Source organism: Oreochromis aureus, linkage group 16, assembly GCF_013358895.1.
Source record: "Oreochromis aureus strain Israel breed Guangdong linkage group 16, ZZ_aureus, whole genome shotgun sequence".
NCBI lineage: Eukaryota > Metazoa > Chordata > Actinopteri > Cichliformes > Cichlidae > Oreochromis > Oreochromis aureus.
The window spans coordinates 22,732,406-22,757,895 of NC_052957.1; the positions used below are offsets into that span (position 1 = coordinate 22,732,406).

The window sequence follows — 25,490 nt, forward strand, 5'->3', positions numbered from 1 at the left end:
ATAAGTGTGTAACAATGTGTAATACATGTGTATATTCACAACAGATTGGCACTCCTTTTCATGCGTTCCAAAATGCTTACACACTACAAAATGCTTAGTTTGATGAAAGTAGTTACAGAGCACACTTAACTGCCATATTTATCCCCAGACTGCAGGAAAATGCTGATTGAACAGTGTCATTTAAAATATTTTACATATTTTCTTTCTGTGTCATACATTTAGTTAGTTGGAAATATTCAGAGGAAACGATGAGATTTTAAGAAAAGGAAGTAACAAGTCTTTCTCAATGCATTCAAAGACATGTAATATTATCAGCCTTTTCTCACATGCTAACTAGTTTCAGAGCCCAGTTGGGTTAAGGTGTTGTCACTCGAAACTTAACTGACAGGTAGCATTCCTATTCCTGCAGGGAACTCTGAGCCCACTTCTACTATATAAAACAGTTTTAAATTCCAAATGACTGAATGCAGTTGTGGTAAATCTGAAAGTGAGAATACCTTTCTATGAATCTTTTGGTTTTTAACCTCAGAGGTTATCATAGCACGAACAAAACTGTAGTATTGTCGGGTAAGGCTGCATATTTTGGCAGTCTATTGACTGCGAATACAAAAAGATCAACTAATTCCCTTGCTGGTTTTGAGATCCACCTTTCTCCAGAGATTGTCTTTAAAAAATATAGACAATGCTACAGTGTCATAACCTGTTCTTTTATTCAACAAGAACACAAATGATCAAAAAAGAAAAAGAAACAAACAAAATTGCAATTGAGCAACAAAATATTTGGGTGTTACGATAAAATAACTAGAACAAAACTCATCCTTTATCTGTCACCAGCTGACAAGAACTCAGAACAATGACTTTACACAACCATCATCACAAATGAAACTGTGAGATAACCAATCGTTTTTAAAAGTCAAGGGTTGAAGCTGAATGCAACCAAGAAGTCTGGATGTTTCCATTCTCTCTGTTTTGTAATGTATAACCTGGCTCTTTCCATCTCTGGATGCATGTTCATGTTGCATGTTATTTTAAAAAGATGGTTCAAGTTTATAATGCATCATTTGTGTCAACTGTTAACATTACCAACACTCTGAATGTTTAAGAATAGCCTACAGGCTTTCATTGTGATCAAAAGAGGAAAGATCAGTTGTTTTAGGTGTTCAGCTTTAAAGCAAATCACAAGTACAAACCAAGAAATAACTCAATTTTTTGCGCTCTTTATTCAATAGTTATTCAATTTGTATAGTATCTGTTCACACCAGTCACCTCAAGGAACTTTAGATTGTAAGGTGAAGACCCTACAATAATATAGAAACCACAACAATCACACAATCAACAAGCGCCTGGTGACAGTGGGAAGGAAAAACTCCCTTTTAACAGGAAGAAACTGGCAGCAGACCCAGGCTCAAGGCAGGGCAACCATCTGCCACAAAGGTTGGGAGTGAGGGGAGGGAGACAGAACAAAAGACACGCTATAATAATCTCCCACTTTTTATCTAAAATGTAAAACTGCAGTGATTTTACAAAAAGAAAAAACAAAACAGAACAAGAGCAATAAGTTTCTATAAAAGTTTATTTTAAAGACAAATATTACCAAGTACAAAAATGGGGCATAAGGTGCATACAAAAGCATCGACTTAAATTGACAGATGGACATAACAGGGTAAAATTACAATAACTAATGTGTCTCATGGAAAACCTCATTATTCTCCATCCAGAAGAATTATCCATCGTTTCCAGTTCATTGACCATGTAGGACATGAGGCGATCATGGGCAGCTACAATAAGCATCTGCCTCCTTCCAAAGAACTTAACATGAGACACATTAGACTAAAAGGAACAACAGTACACACATACAGTTCATCTGAACACACTAACATCATCAGCATCGCAGATAGGATGCTAAGTCTTTTGTCAGTATCCCTGTCAGTGAGGCGGTTCAGAAGAACAGTCAAAGATCTTACAGACCACTTCTTCTCCAACTTTGAAATAACATCTGGCTCTTAAACATACAGACTGAGGTAATAAATTACACATTAAATAAAAGGCTTAAATACGTTTCATCTGTGGATCACTTGAGCTGAAAGCATTCTGCGTGCGACACTTTGGAGTGCAAAAATATAGTCAAGTGTGATGAGCACGCAAATGCTTTCTCCAAGATCAACACATCTACAGTCAAGACCACAGAGTAGACCAACACCATTTAGGCCTGTAGATAAAAATAGCTGCTTTCTTTTCTACCATTCAAATGTTTGTCCATAAATTTCATCAGTAGTAACAGCAGCAGCAGCATGAAGGCCTATTCAAAGAAGACACTTTTGTCATTCAGTTAACGAAAAGATTCTGTGCGTCAAAGTTTATCTGGGCTCTGGGATTCTACTGGCCCCAACCTCCGATGCCAAGCTCCTTCTTGTAGCGCTTGGTGAGAGAGTTAGCCTGGTCCGTGAGCTTGGACAACACCATTTGCAGCCCGGTGAGATGGTACTGGAACTGGCTCTGCAGATTCTCGTCCTCAATCTCGTCTTCCTCCTCGGATGATGAGGCTGAAGAGACGGAGGACATCGACATCGAGGAGTGAGAGCGAGTGACTTTCATGCTCTCCTTGCGCGTCTCGTCAGAGGTGCCGCGCCTGACTCCCCACTCGATCTCCCCGCGGATAGATTTAAGCAGCTGGTAGTAGCTGTACATGTCCCCCTCGTCCTCCTCTGATTTCAGAGAGCTCATCTGGCTGTCCTCATCCAGCGGGACGTCCCGCAGCAGGCTGGGCAACAGGATGGTCTGGTCCATGTTGTTTACGGCCCCGATGAAGCTGTTCATGGCGTTGAAGAGGGAGTTTTTCTGGGTTGTGGTTTCTTGCAGCTGCATCATCATCTTGGCGGTAGTTGGGGGTTTTTTTTTCCTAAACGTGAAAGCAATGATCCGAATGTCTTGTCTCGCTTTCCTCTCTTCTGTGCGTGCCCAGCTGTAATACTGCGCTGATCGGCTTTACGAAGAGGCTGCTTGTCTGTTAATACTCCAGCGAAGACTGGTTGCCCTCAAGCAATCACGCGACTTGTTCTGGTAGTCGTGCTCGGTTCTTGAGCTTTATCGCTCAGTTGCTTGCTCTTCTCGATCGTTCTGAAACGTGTCGAAAGCGCTGGGACATATATATACACACAGGTAGTTTCAAGGCGGTGCCTCAACCTGTTTGTCGAGTTCTACCAAGAGTAATCGGATCCAAATGACCTGAAATGGCATAGAGCAGAGAACAGAGGTTTGGCACTTTTTCTAGAAAAGGCGTGGCTTTACGTTGACAGGTAGACTAGAACATTCCACAGTAAGCCTCAAACACCGATGCAAAGCTCGAGAAAAAACTCAAAATCGAGCTCAAACGTCAATTAAAGCCGACTACACACCATGTTTCACCGTGCGTATTTACGCGTAACAATTTCATCCCAAACTTCACTTACTGTGCAGCGTTCCCTCCTGTGAACCTACAGTGTACCGCTGTCTTCCGGTAAAAAAGTCGCTGAGATTACATCACCACATCCCACATTCTGTTCCGATGAAGCACACAGCTGAGGCACGCAGGGTGAGGCTGCAGCGTGCGGACCGGTTTTATGAATATTCATTATCCAAGCCATCAGCCCATCACTTTGGTTTCCAGGCAAACCAATCATGAGCCGGAGGCGGGACAAGTCCGAGTTTGACCAATGAGGAGACGGTAGTCGTGCACAGAGCACAGAAGCAACACGTGGAAGAAGTCCTTCCAACTGTGTATATTTATAGTATAGTTATTGGAATGCTTGAGAGCTCGACCACGTAGTGCCTGTTTTCTGTATGTGAGAGACACTCCGGTAAAACTGGTACTAATGTAGAGTCACTGGGTTCATGATCTGGAGTAAAAAGCACAGGCAGCAGGTCTACAGCAGTGACATCAGCAAATTATAAGCAGCGGTATAATAGAAGTATTCAGTGGTTCTTTATCTGTATTAAACGTTAGTATAAGTGTTTACTGTTGCAGGTGGAGGGGGTGTAGCCTGTGTTAAATACTTTATAAAGCTGGGTGTTTTATTCCTGAGTTTCAACGTTGGGGTGTGTCACCTGCAAACAGTCATTACACAATTAATGCTTTAAGAAAGGGGGAAGAGGGGAAAGTAATGTCCTGCAACATCTATCGCTCAATTATCTTTGAATTTTAATTCCTTTTTCTCTTTGTGGATCAGGTTTTATTTGGTTTGATAGCACAGGGAAGTTGCCTGGTGTCCTCTTATGCTAATCATATTTAAAGTATGCTATAATACTGTCAACTAGTTTTTTCATAAAGCAATTTCTTTTTTTGGTGTATTTTGTGTACAAAATACCCATACTAGGCAGAAATACCATGGATACTGTGTATCTATGGCAACAAAAATGCAATTAAAGTAACAAAAAATGTGATTAGAGTACAAGTTTACTCGTTACTGAGTACCAGTCTCACACTAACAGAAATATAACAGGCCTGCTGAACTCCTCTCGGGGTAATTTAGTCCATAAACCAGGTGCAGCGCTGTCAAGGTTTGTGAGATTACACTTAAAATCTGAACTGTTGCACCAGCCTGTTTCCAGCAGTGGTGGTGGGTAGCTGATTTTCGTCTGCCCTTCAGCTGCTGGTAAACAGGGGAACTCCCACACAGCCCCTGCATCAGAAATAGCCCAGCATTAGTACTTGATACATTAGGTGCACCCGGTGGGAGTCTGAAATCTGAGCTTTGGTAAACACTTCTGGCCAAGGTGAAACTGTACAAACACGTTTTCCACGTACCACCATCAGCAAAAATAAAATTCCACCATGTTGACAGGCGTTAAATCAAAATGTGTTAAATCAAAACAGGGATAAGCTCATATGAATGATATTAGGATGAGTCGGAAGTTAAAGCACGGATAAAGGGGTGGCCTGAATCATGCTGTGTGCCTTGGAGATGATGTATGCGGGCACGGTTTGTTCTAGATTCTTTGTAAATGCATCAGCACTCAAGAAGTCTCACTCAGCAAGAATTGTGAGAATGTGAAGACAAAAACCTGTTTGTTGGGTTTCTGTCTCTCTGTGTTTCATAATCTACCTACAGCTTCTCTTTGTTATGTCCCTTGTCATATCGTTTCCATCACAGTTCCTTACCCCACACCCAGCGGTGGAGGAAGTATTCCTTTTTAAGTAGGGTTACAATAGGGCATTGTAAAGAAAAAAATGTATGCTTTATTAATGAAACATACTTAAAGTATGAGATTCAAACTACTCACTATGTAAGCAGAAAGGTTGCGTGTCACTATTCTGTCGCTCTATAACATATTATTGAGTCATACTAATTCAAGTTAAGCAATAACTCATTTGTACTTCTTTAAATTATAATGCAAAAGTTAGCATGACAAAACTACAATATTTCCCTGTGAATTGCAGTATAAGCAAAATGTAGCATTGATGAAAGCATATAAGCGTTAATGTAATGCTGCTTTTGTATATTTTTGTTGACTTTCACTGTACTCTGTGTTTTATCATCTGTTTCAGTGCCCTAAACATATTTAAATACAGCAATATGCAAAAGTCTAAAGCCAGCCTTCATTTCTTTATATTTTGCAAGGAAAATGAGAACTAGGTGCAGAGATTTATTGAAACATGTGCAAACATGTATGGAAATACAGTACAAAAGGCAAAAAGAGAGTCTGTGCAGCTCTGACAAGCTTGATAATCAATAGTTTGACCACCTTTTTTCTTCAGCACAGTAGTCTTCAGGAAGAGTTCTCTGGGATTCTTTAACAATCCTTTTGTTCTGTTCTCTGTTAAAATGATCCACACTGCTTCAGTAATGTTGAGGCCTGTGTTCTGGGGAGGCCAATCCATGGCTGATAGTGTTCCTTTGTGTGTTTTTCTATTCATCTATGCCCTTTGGTGCATTCTCGGTGTGTTTGGGATCATTGTCATTCTTGTCATTGTTTATCTGTTGTGTTTTAAGCCTGACATTTCTTCTTTTTCCTTTCAGTTTTCCAGTTTCCTCAAATTTTGTTAAGGACACTCTGCACAGCATGCCGAGATGTGTAAACTGTGTTTTTAATAGATTCAACTACACACATGGGAACAAATGATTTGTTTTTACAACATGCGACTAGTAACAAAGTGCCTGATGATTCAATTTAAAACCATTTCTTTGCTAAGTTGCCACAACACTGGTTCATCCCTTGAGTTAGGTGCATTTTTTGTGCTTGAATGATTCATAGGTCAGTGTTAAATGGCTTAACAAACCCTGGAGAAGCCTGGAGAACTATCACTCAAGACCACTTTAAGAAAAAATTAAAAGAAAGTCTAGCTCCTTGGAAGGAAACTATAAAGAAAGGAGGGCGGCTCAAGATTTTTGCACAGTACTGTGCTATAGAGTGAAGGCAAAATATTGAAGAAGGAAAATGTGAATGCTTAAACAAAGGACCTTTTCTGGATAAAAGCAAATGTGCTTGGAGCCTTGTCCCTGTCCCACATCCCTCCCGTCCCAAAACTGCAAAGCCTCATGAAAACAAATGAACTAATCTTAGTGCTGCTTTGAAGATTAGCTGATCCCAGATCTAGTTAAGAAAAAAAAGAAGCAGGTCAGCAGAGCAAATGTGCACCACTGCAGAGGAGAGATGGGAAACTGGAGCTGGCTTTGCTTTCTCAACAGACCTGTCAGTCATGGGCCCCACCTCACTGAATTCCTCTATTCTCCCGTGAAAGGCCTTTCCACTTGTCAGAGGACGTACCGCGTCTGAATGCAACAACCAAACCTGGATCAGTTCGGGAGAGTTTCTCGATTGTGTGTCATGTCAGGAGCTGAGCATCCACCGATTACGGCGGGTGTCATCATCATCCCCGAGGCTTCAAAGAGTGAGGGAGAGAGAGGAGATAGAGGAGGAGGGGGTGGAGGTGGTGGGGAGAGAGGGTTGGAGTGGTGTGCTGAGCTATAGGAACAGGCAGCTTGAGTGGGAACTCTAGTACTTGTCATCACAACTGCATGTTGCTGAAAAGTGTGAGGCAGGGGTGTCTGAGTTAAGCGGGGAAGCTTGAGGCGAAGCAGCAACAGCAATTAGAACAACAACAGCTGCGAGAACAACAGCGACAACAGCTCCCATCACAAACAGACAGGTGGAATGGGGCAGGCCTCCTATATTACTTTATAAGACAGTAAATAAGGCATCACCGTGGGGTGCAGACGGTAGGGTGTGGGTGTGTGTCTGTTTGTGTGTGTGAAAGGAAGGCGAGGAAGCTTAAGTGCTCCCCCTGCAAGTTTTGGAAATGAAATTCATAATAAGATCATATTAAAGCAGTCAAAGTAATTCCTGTCGTGGATTTAATAAGATTTTTAATCAGATTAATCTGCCATTTAAAAAAAAACAGCTTGTCTTTCATACTGAACCTCGTGCGCTGCTTAAGGCTGGCAGCCATCACTGAGACAAATCAGGAGCAGCGCCCAATGTAGCACATTAGCATTTACGACAATAAATGGGAACCTTCTAATGACATAATGTTTTCAGGTAAGAAGGACTTCAGACATTTGGGATACCACTGAGGTTATGACAGGGATTTGAAAACTTTAAAACGATACTAGAGTGAGTGATCTCCCTGTTTTTGTACAGTTGTTGGATTTCATGTAATATTGTAACTTATTTGTAAATTTTAAGCACATTTGGACTATTTATTTATCCCAAAGGACTCCGTTAACACGCATTTCAAAGCTGTGGACCTTTGTGTTTTTAAAAGGACTAAAAATAATGAAGCTGTTTGAGCGTCAGGAGGAGAATTTCGGGATTGCTGAATGTATCAACACCTTGCCACAGCGACCTTGGTTAAGATTGGTTTTTGGTTTTCTTTTCAGATTTCTGCGTCTTTGACTTATTGAATAAAACATCTTACTGATGACTGTTTGTTGTGCAATGAACTCTCTAAACTCTGCAGAGTAAACTGAACAGTGCAGTCATGAAACCCATGAAAACAATGACGTATGTCCTCGGCGCAGGACAATGTAACTGCTAAAGCCCATCGGAGGAAAGCGGTCGTCAGTTTTAAATATGTCACTGTACTTTTCCGACTTTGGCAGCGTCCCGATGCTTTTGAGAAAAGTCCCTGCCAAACTACAATAACTAGGTCAAGTCAAGCTGCTTAAACGAAGGCTTAAAGTGAGGTAGGCGCAATTTCATAGGGAAAGAGCCTCGTGCACACCATCGCATTTAGGGGAAAAATAGGATGCGGCGTGGTTATACTAAGCTAAAATGAACGCAGTCGTAGCAGTTAACTTTTTTTTCCCCATCATCATTATTGCTCTAAACTGTTTTAGAGGGACATGATTCAACTGTACGGTCATTTTGAGGCTGCAGGTATTGAACTTTATTGCAATATTCTGACCTAATTAACACAGCCCAACAAACGGGCTTTAAAGGATATTAAAAGAGACTTGAGGCTTTCCCACAGAGTCTGGTTATAATTTTCAGTCTGGGGGTGATGGGGGGGAGGGGCGTGGGTGGAGAGGGGGCCCCCACAACTCCTGACCTCAGTAGTTTTCGCTGACCGCCCTGCTGATCCACCGCGCACTCAGAGCGGTCACAATTCCGTCTGCTGGCTCATTTCAGCAGGCAGAGACTCTAAATTCTCCTTATGTTCACTGTTTTCTTTTTTCTTTTCTTTTTTTTTTTTTAAGTGGACTGACGATAAGCAGACTTATCTCCTCATAATTAGACCGGCTGCACTGCGCACACACCGACGCGCTCTGGAGCGGCGCTTTGTGTGTCTGCTGTGCGTGTGAGTAATAGCGCTTCCCCAGTGAATGCCTCCCTCTAGCCTATAACCCATTATGTGCAGTCGGGAGGCGGAGGCGAGGGCGAGGCAGGGCGCGGGAGGCAGCGGCACGCACGCTCCATTAGCGGACCCACTGCCGCGCCGCTCTGCCGGTAATTTGCGTAACGAGATTGGAGCGAGCCCCGTCGGTCGGCGCGGTCTCCCCGCGAGTACCAGCCTCTCTTCCCCTATCGTCGCACCGCTTTTTCCGGCCTTGTTTCCGATGCAGCCCGCAGCAGCAGCAGCTGCAGCAGGGGAGGAAAACAGACACACAGAGACCGGGGAATGTGTGTGCGGCGCTTTGACAAATGCGGTTTCCCCTCCGTGTTTTCTCCCCCACCCCTCCCCCCTGCGCCCGCACGCTCTCTCTCTCTCGGTGAAATCTCCCCACAGTTCCGTTTTGAGCTGATAACCAGGCGCCATCATGTGGACGAGCACGGCGTGATAAGATAAAAGAAACGGCCACCTGCGCCGTTAGCGAGTGTGCAGCGATGCGGGAAGAGCGAGCTTTTGAAAGGACTGGAAGAAGTGAAATTATTTATAGGATGAGATCACGTTTAATGGAAATTTACATTTTTATTCATGTATTTTTGGTTATTTTACTTTTGGGGGGTATTTTATTGTAACACTACATAGGTGCTTGTCGTCTATTTAGCCTACTTTTAACATGTTGTTACTTTTAATCTGATCTTTTCTCTCCTTCTCGTTTAAACCCCAACCCTATACACTGGTCAAATTATAAGCTATCTAGTGAATCAAATATGGATTAGATGTAATTTCCCAATTTAAAGTGAATATTTTTTAGTGAACTGAGTGGGGTTTTTTCGTGTTAGAAGAGGTCTTATGGCTACAATGCTGTGCAAAAGTCTTAAAAGTCAAAAGCAATAAAACCTAAAAAAAGACTTTCTTGTAATTTCTTTTTTGAAGTGGTCTTGAGGAAAAGTTGTTCTGAAGTTTTTCTTTTTTTCTGCTTTTTCACTCATTTCCAGTGCAGTCCTGCACCTGAGCGTTTTCAGAGGAATGTTTCTTTCCACTTAACACCGACCCATGACTCATTCAAGCTTAAAAAAGACACCTAATTCAAGGGATGAACCAGAACAAATTGTAAATCGTATCTTTAGGCATTTTGTTACAAGCAGCGTGTCACAAAACAAATACTTTGCTCCCATTTGTCTGAAAAATGCCAAAGTTAACACAGTGTGACAGGCATTAAATAGTATATTTGTACCAACAAAGAACTCTTAACCAAATATTCTGTATATTTGTGCATGGTGAGCTGTGAGTCCTCAATATTTTTGAGGAAACTGGACAAGTGGAGGACAAGAAAAAAAAAGAAGTGACAGGCCTAAAAAAAAATATCCACAGCAGCCAATCGGCATCTGAAAGTCATGTCACACTAAAAACAATCAGAAAAAGTCCAAAAAAACCCTTAGAGATGCACCTGACTCTTCAGTTGTTCACTGAAGACTCATCAGAAACGGTGTCAATTGAAGAGTGGCTGTCAATGTATGTTGTCATTTTCCCAGCAGCATATAAATAAATGAGGGCTGGTTCAAAACTTTTGCACAGTACTGTAAATGAAACAAATTCCCAGTTACGTTTCTGTTGAAGCAAAAATGACCACAGCGCAAACAAAAGTGTTATTCTGTATATTTATTGATAATAAGACCACTGATGGTGACTTAGTCGATAGTAGACGGCATGGTGCAGTTCTTCTTTGGGTGTCTAGTGACCCCATGTGTAAGCAGGATGGTATTACAATTTAGTATTTACAGCACAATATCAGTTCAGAGAAAGGTAAAGTAAGTTTAAGGGTGCTGGAAAACATACATTCACTAAATAAATATACAGTTTCAAAAGCAACAAGCTTTGAAAAGCCACAACCAAATACTGACCAAAACCGAATAACAACAGGATCCACAGAGTCTAGACGCTCGCACTCTCTCGCTTACACGCACGCTCAAGGTTACAGAGATAGTCAGCTACAGAGGAACAAAGTCTCACACGCACACGCATACCGAAAGAGAGATAGAAAACCACTTGGTGAAAGTGTAAACTGAATGCCAACCGAACTCTAATAAATACACAGCTAAACTGCGCGTTACTCTCAACGAAACATCGGCCACAATTCTTTTTTTCAGTGCGGGGTCTTCCTATAAACTATTAAACAAATACAGCACAAAGTGTGGATTCAAAACTGTGACACAACATTTATACTGATTAGCATATTAGAATGAGAAACGGTATGTCATATAAATTACATTTCCGATACATATCTACAGCTGATGATGACGATGATTAAGCATGTTGCATGGCACCACACACAATACAGTAGATGAACACGTGTCTTCCTGCTAAATCTGACATCCTTTGCCGTAGCAGACCGCTGACGTTAGCTCAAACCAGCAGAAAACAATTCGCGACCCTAATGATTCAACATGACACTTGCAAGCTGTAAAGCGCTGCTCTGCGAGCTCTTAACCACTAGAACGAAGCAAAAAGTAAGATGGGTCTCTTTAAAGCTAAATTCTGCCAGTAATTTCTACATTTTCTACATATAATAACACAAACACGAGTACTAAAACATCACTAAAGTGTCAGTATGTGTCATATAAGTCCTTGTTTCCCCTTGCAGGCAACTTTCATCCTGTTTTCCATCTGTTCTCTATATCAGCAACACTCTAAATGCGCTTGCAGAGACTGTGTGAAAGTCTGGGCCTTTTTTTGTATTTAATTCATATTCAGGTTTACAAGTATGACCCTCAAAAAACCCCACATGTGGCCTTTGATTGCTCCTCAAAGGAAGCTGAAGCGCAGAAACCTTAACAATTACTGATTACTAGAGGTCTAATTCAGAGCCTGAAAAAACCGGTCACACCAGTGTTGAAGCAAAATCAGTCAATTTAAATGAACTCGCAGTAGTGAAAAGATTTTTAGGTGATGTTTGCATGTTTTTCTGTTGTTGTTTTTTTTTATTTTAAACTGGATAGTCCAATTTCTTTAACATTTATCTATAACCCTCCTCTACCAACTAAAAAAAATGTAGATACAGTTATCAGACAGCATTCAATGGTATAATCTGTGTTTTGTAGAAACTGATTTGAGTTAGCATCTACACTAATCTAAGGAGCTTGGAAAGACAAGCGTCTGGACTTCTTTAAGTTTCCTTGAAGACGTTTCACCTCTCATCCGAGAAGCTTCTTCACTTTTACGAGCAACTAGTGGGGAGTCCTATGGGAGTGTCCCCCAAGAATGGACCCTCTCTATTGATCCTCTACCTAATCACACAGGCCAAGGTGTGAAAACAGGTGTGGGCCAAGGTTTCAGGTGAACCCACTGTGAAACCTAGCCCCACCCTATCATGTCAAAAGGCCCAGGATCTGAGCGGGCGTTAAGGCGTCTGGGAAGGGATCTCAAAGCTGCATTATAGATGGCAGACAGTTGGTGTCGTAAGCCACCACATCTGTTCAAAGATGGTCGTTCACATTGGAACTAAATGGCTTCTTTAAATCCTCTTTCCAACCGTCTGTCTTCTCTGTCCGACATGTGAACATTGGCATCCTCGAAAGAGTGCCCTTTGTCCTTTAGATGCAGAGATGCCATCTACACTAATATGCTAACTGACAATTGGTGTGACCAGGCCTTTTAGACTGACCTCAAAGGTGTGACTTGCTGAACGGACTGCATTTCATTCCATGTAAAACTAATGACAGACTGTAAAATGTGCGCAAAGTTGACCGTTATTTTGTAGTTTGGTATTCATATCCCACACTAAAGTTTCAAAATATCATTAAACCTGTGCCATTCATTTTTAAACTACGTAAATACATTATTTTAGACAAGAAAAATATATCATGCTTTGTCTTAAGGTTAAAAATAATCTTTCCCCTTCTTTTTCAGCTTCCTCACTTTTCATATAAACCTAAAACATCCTCCTCAGTGCATGTAATCAATTCACAAAGTGTCACAACCAAAGGAGTACACAAGGATGAGCGACAGCAAAGTCAAATGCAACAACTGAACCTATCTAGTAAAAGGATTGCTCTCAAGCGTTAGTAAAGTCATTTAGTACAAACATGTGCAGTGTTTTTTTAAGCATGCTGCAGCCAACTGAGAAGCCAAGTTTGAGCCCGCTCATCTACCCGAGACCAACACCGCTGTCCACTCAAGACAACTCTGGTCTACCTGCTTGCCGTGGGCCGTCCTGATCCGAGATATGTGCCGGTGAGCAACTTCTACATCGAGCCGCAATGGAACGTGTGGTATAGAAAGCTGTGGTGCAACTGCAGTGAGTCATGGAATGGTGCTTTACAGTAAGATACATTAAGATATTACATTAAGATCACAGGCAGAGAGACGGAGGGACGTAAATTCCAATTCGGATGTTGGGTAGAGTTTCAGGAATTTACTCTGGTCGTGTGTCAAGAGTCTTCGTCTCTAATTCTCTTCAACTCCCTCTCTGAAAGATAAAGTAGAGTTCACGCTGTAGAATAGAGAGAACAACATTTTTCTTTAAATTTATTTGGAGAGGTGATCTTTGGTTTTTAATGGCTCTTACCTGCCGCCTCACATCAGCTACACCATCTCATACTGATTGGCTGTGATGATCCTGGACAGACAGCAGGCCAGCAGCATGCCAATCAGCTGAAAGACAGAAAAATCGGCGCGTTGAGGATTTATTTATACACCAAACACCAAACACGCACGCCGTCACCTGCAAAAACCTCAACTCCTACCTGTGAGAACGCAATCCCAAACGTCACTCCTGCGATAATGGCCATGTTGGTCTCCATGAAAGAAGTGACCAACTCAAAGCAGCCCTGAAACACAGGGGGGAGGTTAGTCCGCAGAGGGTACGGGGACATGTTATATGAGCAAATCAGAGGCAAGAAGGGTATGTGGGAACGTATCTGAGGCAGGTGTTAGTATATGGAGAAGGCAGGGATTTGAAAAGGCACGTGAGGACGTCTGATGTAAACACAGCCACCTTCTAACCTGTGAGATTTATCGACTATCTGACAACAGATAGATGAGAAGGAGGAAAACTGAATACAAAAACTGACCTGGTGGTACACCTTGCTCGGGGCTACGGTCGCGTTGCGAAGGTCTTCTGGTTGGCAGTCAGAGGAGTTGAAGCAGCAGCTGGCAGGAATGCCATTTGAGGGATAATACACGCTCTCAAGCCAACTCGTGTAGTTATAAACGCCACAGCAACGCAGCTGAAGAGAGGCGGAAACGGAGAAAGATCAGAATTATCCACACTGAAGAAGTACATCTTTAACGACGAGTCAAAAATACAGTTTCCCACATCTTCTTATGTACATCAACCATTCACACCTACACCCACTTCAGTGTCACCAATTAACCTAGCAACCAATTTTTGGATTGTGGGAGGAAGCCAGAATACCCACCCTGACACAGGAAGAACATACACACTGTGATGTTGTAAGACAATGGGTGTTAACCACCACACCACCACGCAGCGCAGTGTCATGTCGTTTTCAGCAAACGTTGCTTAAAAAGGAGTGAATTTAGCATTTGTTCAGCACCAGACTGACACACTTCAAACGCATGAGCCGTGTATGGCAGCTAAGCAACAGTGCCCATTGTTAGTAGTCTTATGCCTGATTTAGACACTTTGTAAATCTTTCTAGAAAGATTTATCGGTCTACAGGAAATGAATTTCTCACAGCATGACATCCACTAACTGGGGTGGCGACGGTTTGACCCTCGGTTCTTTGAAGCCACGCAAATGTGGGTTGTGCTGTAAAGGGCTTCGAGTCATGGATCTGATTATAATGTGATGTGGCTTTTTGTACACAAACAGTGCTTAAAAGACAATCTTTTCATTGGCTTTGTTGGCAATAAGAAAAATAAAACGTGTACTGACATCTGTGAACCTTCAGCTTTAGTCGCGTGTTTTGATTTTCTGCTGTTGGATTCATTAGCTGTTCATTCATTCTTTATTAGCTTATGCTAAGACTCTTTCTCATCCCATCTCTTGCTTCTTTCCTGCTCCAAACGCATCACATCAGCTTGCAGAGGGTGTTCTTTCCACAGTTAAATCAATCTGATTTTGCCACAGTCCCTATGTGCGAGCCAATCATTTCAGTCCTGTCAAGATTTTTTAAAACTCTTCCTTCCCCTGCTGCTGTCAGCTGTCATTGCAGTGTCAAATCGATGCAAGCCTCCTCCACCCTCTTTAACTCCACTGCCTGTGGGTCTCATGAGTAGTCCTACCCTACCCCCCAGAACTCCACAATCATCCTTAACCCTTTGCTCCACTGTCATAAGCATCTGTAGACTCCAACGGTGGCGGTGGAGAAAAATACCACTTTAAAGTGACGATGATTTATTTAATCTTGAGGATGAGGGCTCACCTTGTGCTGCAAGTTATCGACGGCACGGCTCGCCTCATCCTCGGCATTGTAGTGCTTCACCGCTTCAGTGTACGTTCTGCGGAAGGTTCCCTTGATCTGCGGGTTAGGGGGGATCGTAAGCACAGGCATTAACAGAGAAAGGCTGTTTACTGAGCTACAGTCTTAAAAAAAAAAAGAAAGAAAGAAAGAAAATTGCTACATGGTGATTTGCATACTGACCTCGTGGCGAAACACAAATCCAGAGATGCCCGCCACTAACTCAGCGAGGAAGACGAGTGACAGAAACATGGCATACTGCAGAGAGGGAAGGGAAGGAGGAGGGAGATTTGCATAGTTAGCGTGAAAACCCTCTGCTTTAGATGAATATCATTTGCCTATGGTTGTATTACTACACCACACACACACACACACACACACTCCAACACATTTACTTGACTGTCATTAATGGAACAAAGTGCCCTGCAGCAACCCCTCTGTGGGATAGCGGTCAACCATTATTCCCTGTATAATGTGACCTGAAGCTAATTAATCAGCATCGACACCATTCACTGCAACGTAACACCCCCTCCACCCTCCCTCTCCTCCTCCAACAGCCTCTCACCAGCTTCAGCATCCATGGGCTTCCTCTGCAGGTGGCGAAGCAGCCAAACAGGCCGAAGACAATGATGACTGTCCCGGTGCCGATGAGGACGTACGGGGCGTTGGTGGAGTTGTCGGCTATCAGAGAGATGTACGGGCCCAACATCAGCTTCCCCCATACTCCCACCGCCAGCAGGATAGCTCCTGTTATCTAAAGGGTGGAGGTTGTGAGCGAGACAGATGTTAAACAGAGAAGCACGAAGAACAAAAATGAAAGTGCGGAGCAGGCCTTTATTGCTGCACCACTGCGATATTACGGTTTACAAAAAGTTGTGTTTTAGCTCCACGGCGACAGGGAGGAGGAGGAAGGGGATCAATGCGGAACAAGAAAGGAGTGCAATTAGAGTAAGGAGGAGGAGACGGGAGACCGAAGACATAAATTTATCTGGAGTACAGGATGGCGATCACCTGCTTTACTCCTGCACACACACACACACACAAACACACAGAGGAAGAGAGAAAAGGAAAGAGGACAAATCAAAGAAGCTCTTTGATCCGAGGCGAGACGCTTCCTCCTGTTGCGCCTCTCTTAGCATTTCAAATGAAGGCTACGGATAAAAGAGCGTGTTGTACGAGGCAGCTGAAGCGGCGTGTGTCTCAGCTGGGTATGTCTTGCTGGCATCAGAAAGAGAGCGGGGTGTGGAACGGCTGCTGATGAGCTGACTCCAGCGAGGGCCAACTCATCATCCTAACCTCCTTTCTTCCAAGAGGAGGCTGTTCGCCGTCCTGCTGCCAAGGCCCTCTGACTGGAGGGGGAGCAGCCTGTACAAAATGTCTCTGTGCAGCCTGAAACCTTTAAAGCTAATGAGAGAAATACACTCGGCTCTCTGCGGTTCCCTCTTAGCTATTAGTCACTGATGCAGAAGCGAAACAGAAATGATTAACAGCAATACGGAAACCGGGGCTGCCTGTAAATTCAGTAAAGCCTCCGCAGGTTAATGGTGGTGTTAACAACGTTTACACTTTGCCCCCTTGGCAGGGTGCGCACACAATGCCTGGACAAAGGTCTTTCACCATGACTAATAGCCAGCCTGTGCTTTGACTGAGCTGCTTTGTTCTGACTTGTTTGTTTGCAGGTTTTGAACAAACCTTAGGTGTCCTTTTGACCTGTAGCTTCAGAATATAATAATAAAATGCAGTTGCGGAGTAAAATGGCTCAACGTAATTGTTGCTCATGCAAAAATGCGCTTATGAATTTTCCTATCAGCGTCATGGCACGCCCAGACAATGAGGTCAGCTACGGCCTACGGAGAGGCAAAACACTTTAACTGAACTAGCGCTGTATCTTCAAAATCCTTGTTTGAGGCTGTAAAAATAATTTGCATGAGTGATTCATCCATTAACCCCCGGGACAGACTGCCGACCTGTCCAGGGTGTACCCCGCCTCTCGCACCGTGACAGCTGGGATAGACTCCACCCATCTACGACCCTGAATTGGATAAGTGTGAGAAAATGAACGGCTGAATGGTTCTATCCATTTATTGTTCGATGCATATACTGAAAATAAGGGGGAAACAAATCAGTCCAAGTCGAAATACTTCAATTCTGCTTTGTTTTGTTTTTTTTAACAATAGCTTAAACCTATAGAAATACATTTCATTAAGACTGTTATGACTTTCATTCTACTCTACATGATTTGCATGTAATGTGCATCATGTAAATACAGGATATTCATAAGTTTTTGCATTTATTCACATTCACACTACAGCGTTTGGTCTGACTATGACTATTTCAGCACTTTACTCCGTGCTTGCACGTAAGTTGACTTGCGCTGTCTTTAAATCATTTGCACTGTAACAACACACAAAGTGCTACAAATTGACATATTGTAACTTTAAAGTTGATCTCAGTACAAACATGGGGCAAGAACTGATGAATGATTAATTCAGTTTCTCGCTCTGTTTTGGTCTCTATCAAATAGCTGTCTTGTTATCTGCTCTACAATATTAACCACTGAGCTGCATAATTTATCTGACCCCAGTTTGATGGCGAGCATGTAGTGAAATGTAGCTCAATCACAGCTTTTTTGGCTGATACCACTCTCACAGATTTGGAAAGAAGGTTGTTGAAAGCAGTGAGACTAAACCAAACTGTTAAAGTCACAGATTATGAAAACAAAACAGAAAGCTAAAAGACGCTAAAGAGCTGCAGAATCTCTGTGGCTTCATCACTCCAACTCATATTATATGCACTCATCCAATTATTAGTAATAGAGTAATGCTGATTATATGTATAATCAGTTGCAAGTAGGCAAGGAAAAAGACTTTTGGAACCAGAAGCCTTCTGGTTTCCATCTGTGTGTGCTTATAGTTCTATTGAACGATTATGTTCGAGCAGGCTTGCAGGTAAACAGTCCATGTGGAGAGCAAAAGCAGGGTGGCATTTGGCAACTATGATCTTTTTTTTGAAACACCTTAAAACAGAAATCTTTTACAGTCATTTAATCTTGACTAAATAGATTTTTAGGTAACTTTCTGACATATGCATGGCTGTCTCTCGCTCTTATGGACTTGAATGGAACACGCTACAAATGAGAGACTTTAGAGCAGGGATGTGAACTCATTTTCAATCGTACAGCCCACTTTGACCTTAAGTGGGGTGGACAAGTGAAACTCCCACTTTTTGTCAATGTAAAGACGTTTAGCTACGCATTTAGGTATCTTATTGTAAGATAAAGAAGTGCAATTCCAACAGCACATGTCAGTTTGTTTACATGATAAATGTGTGAGATTACAGAAAAAGTTCTGGTAACTCACTATCCAGTTTTGTCAATTTTTGTTTTGTTTTTCTTGATTGATGAACATTTTCTTCTTCTTTTTCTTAGCAGAAATTTCTATAATAGACAGTGATAAACAGTCATTTAACTGTTTATCTATTACTTAGCTGCTTTGGTGTGTTATGAATGGCTGTGGTTGAGGTCTTTATCAGAAGAAGAAGCTGTAAAACCTATTAAAAAAAACATTTAAAGTAGAAAAATTTATGTTCTCCATCCAGCGGACCAGATTGGAGTCTTTGCATGGCCGATTCAGGGCCCCGGGCCGTACGTTTGACACGCTTGCTTCAGACCATCAGCAAAAAATGATCGATTCGCCTACCTCTGTAATGCGATAATAATCGACGCAATTACATTTCTGTTGAGAGACTGTTTTCGGACAGTTTACAGATGGACGCTTCAAATTAAATAATTGACAAAGAAATGCACTTCATCACTTCACTGATGCAAAAATCATTTTAAAAATCCAATAGTGCCATAAAGCAGCTGTGGACAGTGATTTGCAACATTACCCCCTGAAAGCCAATACAGTGGAGAGAACATTTCTGGTTCATAAAATTTATTTTTTCCCCCTCCGCACTCTCTATTTAAATCTATACTGGAAAACCAGAGGACACTGAAAGTATTCAGATAACACAATGTGATATAAAGAAAGATATACGGGCTTTGACATGTGCAAGAAGAAAAAAAAAACAATTTTTAAGAGGCTCCACAGACGCAAAAGTTTAAACACTATGACAAAATGGGACAGGTCTGCTATTATACTGTCATTTCACTCAACCCCCTTGTACAAAGTGTTGGCTAAATTGATGCAACTTAACATATGTAAGCAAGCTGTTTTTTTCAGTTCCCTGCTCAGCTGAATTGAAGGACTGCGGGCTGATGATTAGATTCTTTAGTAATGATAGTTACTCTTTCTATTAACAGTGAATCTAATAGCCAGAGCAGACTGTCATTCCGGAGAACAGTCCTCTTGATGACGATCTACTCACTGTTTATGGCCTACGCCATCAGCGACAAAATGTCTCTCCTCAAAAGAGCCGCTGCTGCTGCATACCAATAAATGATCATCTTGTCACTGCTAAAGTGCTAATTTTAAAGTCAACTGGGAAATCAAGTCCGAGAATCGTCTCGACTTCACTTCTGCTGCTGAATTTCAAACACCTCTGCCTCCTCCTCCTTCTCCTCCTTCTCCTCCATGGAGCACCCCCCCCCCCCCCCCCCCCCACCCTCGGGCGTTTTGTTTGAAATTCAATGCCCGACTGGCCACCCTGGTTCCAGCACAGAGTTTAAAACAGGTCACCCTCCTCCCTCGTCCTCCTCCTCCCTTCATCGGCCTCATAAAGAAACAGAAGGTGCAATGACAAAATATGCTGGCGAGGACGCCATACAGACTCCACCACCTGCTCTGCGTTCCCCAGCCCAGTACGTGCACACCCATGTATGTGTGTGTGTGTGTCTCTGAAGTATGGTGATACAGTTCTTCCCACTTATGACATTATTTGCCACGAGAAACCCATAGAAACGCTTCTCCTGCTCTAAATGTGATGCCAACGCTCTCTCCGAGCTCTGCCCTAAGGGGCTGAGGACACCCAGTGAGCTGCGAGACTCTTCTGCACTTTTGGCGCACGAAGCATGAAACCTGACGCTGTTGATGTAAGGGAGTGCTAAAAGACCATCCAATCCAGACTAAATATAAAAGTTCACAGGCGTGACACTGGTGCATGTCTACAATGTGGGAAGACACACAGCACAACTCTTCTATTCAAGATTTTTTCGACTACAGATCCTAACTCGAAGGGCTGATTTCAGCTTTAACGACGTTCTACAAAGTTAGGGTTAATTCAGTTAGGATTTATTCAGGTTTTGCTCAAAGGAAAGTATTGAAGCCTTTATATTTTTTTTAGCTTTCTAGGGTGAATGTTCAGGGTGAGTGCAGAGAGGAGCTTTTAGATCATTTCCTCCTGGCTAGATCTGGCTGCTACCAAAAAGACAGACAGGAATAAGTCTGTAATGCACAATTATGGCTAAAAAAAATCAGTCACACAGTACTGTGTTCAGTGCTGCCTTGTGTTTATACTGTTCCCTGCGTGATCATATTTGAAGAATGGGCTGATAATCAAAAGGTAAACAGAGGCAAATCCAAAGCACTGCAAATCAAACAGAGATAGCATTTCACTCCTCACTTCACGGATTAATCGCAAACTAATTTATCTCAAAATTTGGTTTTAGCGATTCCTTGAGTGATCTGCCGTTTCAAATCCTCAGGAAAAGTAGTATAAGGAGCGTTAAATACAACTGAGCAGAATCTAATTTTTTGTATTATTTTCAAATCTGAAAAAGAATTTGCTGCTTAACACCCGAGTAAAAAAAGGGCTGGCAGAAATATTGATTGTGCACTACAAATTTAAGGCTTTTGTAGCGCTGTGTTGGTTTGCATAATTTGTATTTGCGCTTTCATTATTAAGCGTGTAAAATATTCAAACAAAAGAAGGTGGGCCGTGCAAAGGGGGAGGATGTCTGCACAAAGAAACATGCAAATTGCTAAAATATAGGACTTAACAAAAACATATGACACTTTATAAAGATGTCAAGTAAACATGATGGACATTTTTCATCATTTATATATATATATATATGTATCTTACATACTAAATGATTGATCAAGAAAAAAGTAATGATCATAAAATAGCTTATAAATTCCACAGATATAGTACTCTGCAAAAGCTCTCATTCCTTTATAATATGCTAGGAAAATGGGAAAAACAGCAGGAGTAGTGATGTTTGTTTGAAACATGCTCAAACATACATGGAAATACAGAATATAAGCCAAACACAGAGTTTGTACAGCTCTAACAAGCTTGAATTTCAATATTTGGTATGACCACCTTTATGCCTGACCTCTCTTAGATAGGTTTTCTTGTTATTTGTTGTTCAGGCCCGGGCTCTGGGGAGGCCCATCCATGACAAGATCTCTAACACCACGAGCTAAAATGCCACCCCAAACCATGACAGAGCCTCCGCCGTGTTTTACAGATGGCTGTAGACACTCATTGTTTTGTACATATTGTCCATGATCTTAACCAAAAATTTCACATTTTTATTTATTGTTCTATAAGATGTGTTGCCACTGATTTTTAGTCTAGTTCCTGATAGCCTTTTAGGCATTTTTCATGGATTCATTAATAAATGAAGGGTAATAAATTAAGTGCTTTTTGTAAAAAAATTACTTTTAACAAAGTGAGTTAGGTGTCTTTTATTATAGTTGAATGACTCATTGGTAATTATTTTGTGGCTTAACAAACAAAAATATTCCTCTGAAAATGGTCAGGTGCACGGGCTGGCAGCCAGTGTCCAATGACAAATTTTGAAAGACCTTCAGGAAGTCATCTTTTAAAAAATGACAAGAAGGTCTGGCTGCTCAGAACAAAAAATATAAAGAAATAAGAGATGGCTCAAGACTTTTGCACAGCACTGTATCATACAACACAACACCACAAACCCAAAGCACAACCCTAAAATTACAACTCTGCTGCATAGCCAGCAACTGAAATTGGAAAAATAAAAAAAGCTAAAACAATTATCTAGTCGATATATTATTGACTGATATATATTGAAACACATTTGAATGATATTTTAATTAAATATCTGATTCTTGTTTTGTCTTCTTCGGTAGGGGGATTTAATCAATTTCCCTCCTTATGTTATAATAAACTGAATATTTTGAGTTTATGGACTGTTGGGCAGACAAAAAATCCCCTTTTTCTAAGTGTTTGCTACATGAAACAATAATTTGGAGTAACTGCTTATTGCATCACCGCTTTCAGCAAAGTGCTGGATATTTACATCCTTTCACAACCACAACAAAACAAGGAGTCAACAAAACTAATAAGCAGTGTCACATTTAAAGTTAGCAGGTATTTACTGCTAACAGGACTGCTGTATTTCAATATGACACTGCCACTGTGTATTTACAATCCACTATTTCAGATAAAAATACTATCCTGTTGACAACACCGCACTTATATTTGTTATACAGCTCTACAGATTATGATTTAAAAGCTGAAAAAGCACATATAAAACACACACAACAGTTTTTATGTGGTAAGTTAAACCACACAAATCTACATTTAAATGAGTGAAACTAGTTCTGCTGCTGCGAACAGCAATATTGAAATACAGCAATAATTATGAAGTAGCGGTAAAACAATGTGAGGCTGATAGAGCTTACAGACCTTTTACTTTTCTAAGCTCATGTTTGCCCTGCAGTGGAGTATTTCACAGCACTACATAATGTGCGAGGAAGGCTAGAATGCCAAAATATGTCATCACAAGCAAGACTCCTACATTGTAAAAAATAGGGATAAGGAAAAGAATCGATACAGCATAGTACAGAGACACTAAATAAATAAAATAATTAAACCTTTCTGCAAGCAGTCGCAGTCTGACTCAGACTGACTGCATTTAATCTCAAATTGCTGTCTAATTTATAAATGCAGTCTGAAGGACTCTTTATCAATTAGTGCAATTTGAAGGGTTTCGACACAACTTGGTGCCACTGGTTGTATTCTGGTTACATTCCCGTAGAACGGAAAGGTTGGTGAGCACAAATGTAATAGTTAAATGTGAGTTTATGTCTATGCAGACAGCAACGGATGTGTGATTTTTGATCATTTATCACCGGTAAAAGCTGTATTATCAGAAACAGATTGGATCTAATTGCTAACTTGAGCCCCTGATGCTGTCTTACAACAACATTTATTCCAGGTTTTAGTCAGAGTGTTGACAATATCATTTTGAAGACAAAAAAAAGAAGTGAGATAACGTTATCTTATTGGATAAAACAGATCCAGAGTGTTTAACTCTGAGGACCTTATTTGCGATCATAAAATCGCAATAATTAATATCATAAACCATGAATTAACCCTTAGTTATCCTCTAACGGACTTATGCTGCTGGGGATTTCCATGATGCACTGAGTGTTTGTCTTTCTCTCACCGAGTGTTTATGCACCACTCTGCAATTAATTATGAGATATTATTAATCTCTGGCTATCTTCCACAGCACGTCTTCTGTCTTGTCTCCCTACCATCACCCCCAACCGGTCGTGGCAGACGGCTGCTCCACCCTGAGGCTGGTTATGGTGGAGGGTTTCTTCTTGTTAAAAGGGAGTTTTTCCTTCCCACTGTTGCCAAATCTCTTGCTCACAGGGGGGCGTCTGATTGTTGGGGGTTTCCCTGTATTACTGTAGGTCCTTTACCTTTACATAAATAAAATTAACATCACAAAATGTAAAAAATACATTTTTAAAAATCGCAATACGGTAGAAGAGTGAAGTGTTGTGACGATATATGGCGGGGTGTCTGGTGAGTCCCACCTTTAGTACTAAGTAATTAGTACATAATGCACTCGTTTTAAATTTGATGCCTTCACGCATTAATATGAATCAGTTAATCGCACTGATTTATCCATATTTTTGGTAGTTTTTTCATAATTTGTAGTCCTTTATGTAACCTTTCAGTCTGGAGCGCAACAGAGTAGCATCATGTGCACTTGTTTCCGACGATGAAGTAAAAATAAATTCCACCACTGAGGCTACACCGAGGGTGCAAGGGCCCTTTAAGAATCTATACCAGCGACCCCGAAATCTATAGTATGTGGCCGGGGAAAATGGGCTCTAACCGGGGCCTCACTGCACATACCAGGCCCTTAACGCCGGAGTTAAACCATCGCAGTGATGTTAACATCATCCACCTCGCTAACTGATACCAACCATGATGCTATATGTGATATAAGCTACGCACTGACGCCCAGCAGCCAAAACGGGCTGTGTGTAACCTTAACCCCCGTTACATAGCCCGCGAGTAGATAACAAATGTCCTACAGACGCCGAAATAGGCGGTTTTATTTCACCTGTGTGGATTATTATCAAAATTGAGCGTTTATTCAAACGATGGCATGGATCCGTCGATGATGCTGGCACTGTCCACTCCTTCATCACGCACAACAAAAACAGAGCGGCGGCGGATTGAGATGGACTGACATCTTCCTCCGCAGGGTATTTCTTTTGTGTATAAATGAGGATAGAAAAAGGCTACCTACCCAAAATACGAACGAGTAGACGATGAGGAGAGTTTTAAGGCAGGTGATGACCGGTTTGGTCTCCATTGTGGATCTACGCTGGACCCGCTGTGGTAAAAATTAACGGGAGCGGAAAAAAACAGAAACGTCTCCTGCGAGCTGTCGCGTTGCGCCCCTGCTCTGATGCAGCCGCACGGCGTCACTAGACCTGCTCACAGCTCTCACATCATGATCACTGCTCCTTTTTCATTTAGCATCAAACAGCAGCATCGATTACTGCATGAGGCCAACAGTTTTTAATAATGCTGAATTTCTTCAGTGGCGGAAGAAAAATATAGATCCTCAGGGGTGACTCTAGTAAAAGCTTCTTAAACTGAGTGAAAATAAGAAATACTCAATTACGAGTCAAAATTTACACTCTAAAGTGAGTACCATGCATTGATGTGTTGTTAGGTTTGCTGACTTACAAAGAAATGAACAGTCTCTAATTTTTATGGAGAGACAGAATATCAACCAAAAAAATCCAGAAAAAAAGAAACCACAGTATACAAAAGTTAGAAATTGATTTGTATTTAATCCCCGAGCAAAACATGACTTAGTACTTGGTGGAAAAACTCTTGTTGCTAAGTACAGTAGTAAGATGTTTATTGTAGTAGTTGATCACCAAGTTTGCACATGTCTCAGTAGGGATTTTGGCTCACTCCTCCTTAAGGAAACTCTAAATCCATTAGGTTTCTTGGCTGCTGCTTGGCAACTTCAAGCTTCAGCCCCCTCCACAGATTTAATGTAGGATTGTGATCTGGAG

At 41.6% G+C, this 25,490-nt stretch overlaps 2 protein-coding genes across 2 annotated transcripts; both read right to left on the reverse strand.

The window, feature by feature from the left end:
* Window positions 1–1,555: 1,555 nt before the first annotated feature.
* On the reverse strand, window positions 1,556–3,604 carry mid1ip1a (MID1 interacting protein 1a). Its single transcript, XM_031734671.2, has 2 exons — window positions 3,450–3,604; window positions 1,556–3,225 (listed from the first exon to the last, which is right to left on the reverse strand). The coding sequence occupies exon 2, from the start codon at window positions 2,869–2,871 to the stop codon at window positions 2,377–2,379; it is 495 nt and encodes a 164-aa protein (XP_031590531.2). The 5' UTR covers window positions 2,872–3,225; window positions 3,450–3,604; the 3' UTR covers window positions 1,556–2,376.
* A 6,846-nt stretch (window positions 3,605–10,450) lies between these two features.
* Window positions 10,451–24,868, reverse strand: tspan7b (tetraspanin 7b). The gene is made up of 8 exons (XM_031734642.2): window positions 24,707–24,868; window positions 15,794–15,982; window positions 15,412–15,486; window positions 15,193–15,288; window positions 13,876–14,031; window positions 13,549–13,632; window positions 13,371–13,456; window positions 10,451–13,271 (listed from the first exon to the last, which is right to left on the reverse strand). Exons 1-7 carry the CDS (start codon window positions 24,770–24,772, stop codon window positions 13,388–13,390), a joined length of 735 nt encoding a protein of 244 aa, XP_031590502.2. The 5' UTR covers window positions 24,773–24,868; the 3' UTR covers window positions 10,451–13,271; window positions 13,371–13,387.
* Between the last annotated feature and the right edge of the window lie 622 nt (window positions 24,869–25,490).

Coding starts and splice junctions, on each gene's coding strand:
- mid1ip1a (XM_031734671.2), bottom strand. CDS start 2,871: ATGATGATGCAGCTGCAAGAAACCACAACCCAGAAAAACTCCCTCTTC.
- tspan7b (XM_031734642.2), bottom strand. CDS start 24,772: ATGGAGACCAAACCGGTCATCACCTGCCTTAAAACTCTCCTCATCGTC. Junction 15,487..15,793: donor GCCCATGGATGCTGAAGCTG/GTGAGAGGCTGT, acceptor CCCTCTCTGCAG/TATGCCATGTTTCTGTCACT. Junction 15,289..15,411: donor GATTTGTGTTTCGCCACGAG/GTCAGTATGCAA, acceptor CCTAACCCGCAG/ATCAAGGGAACCTTCCGCAG.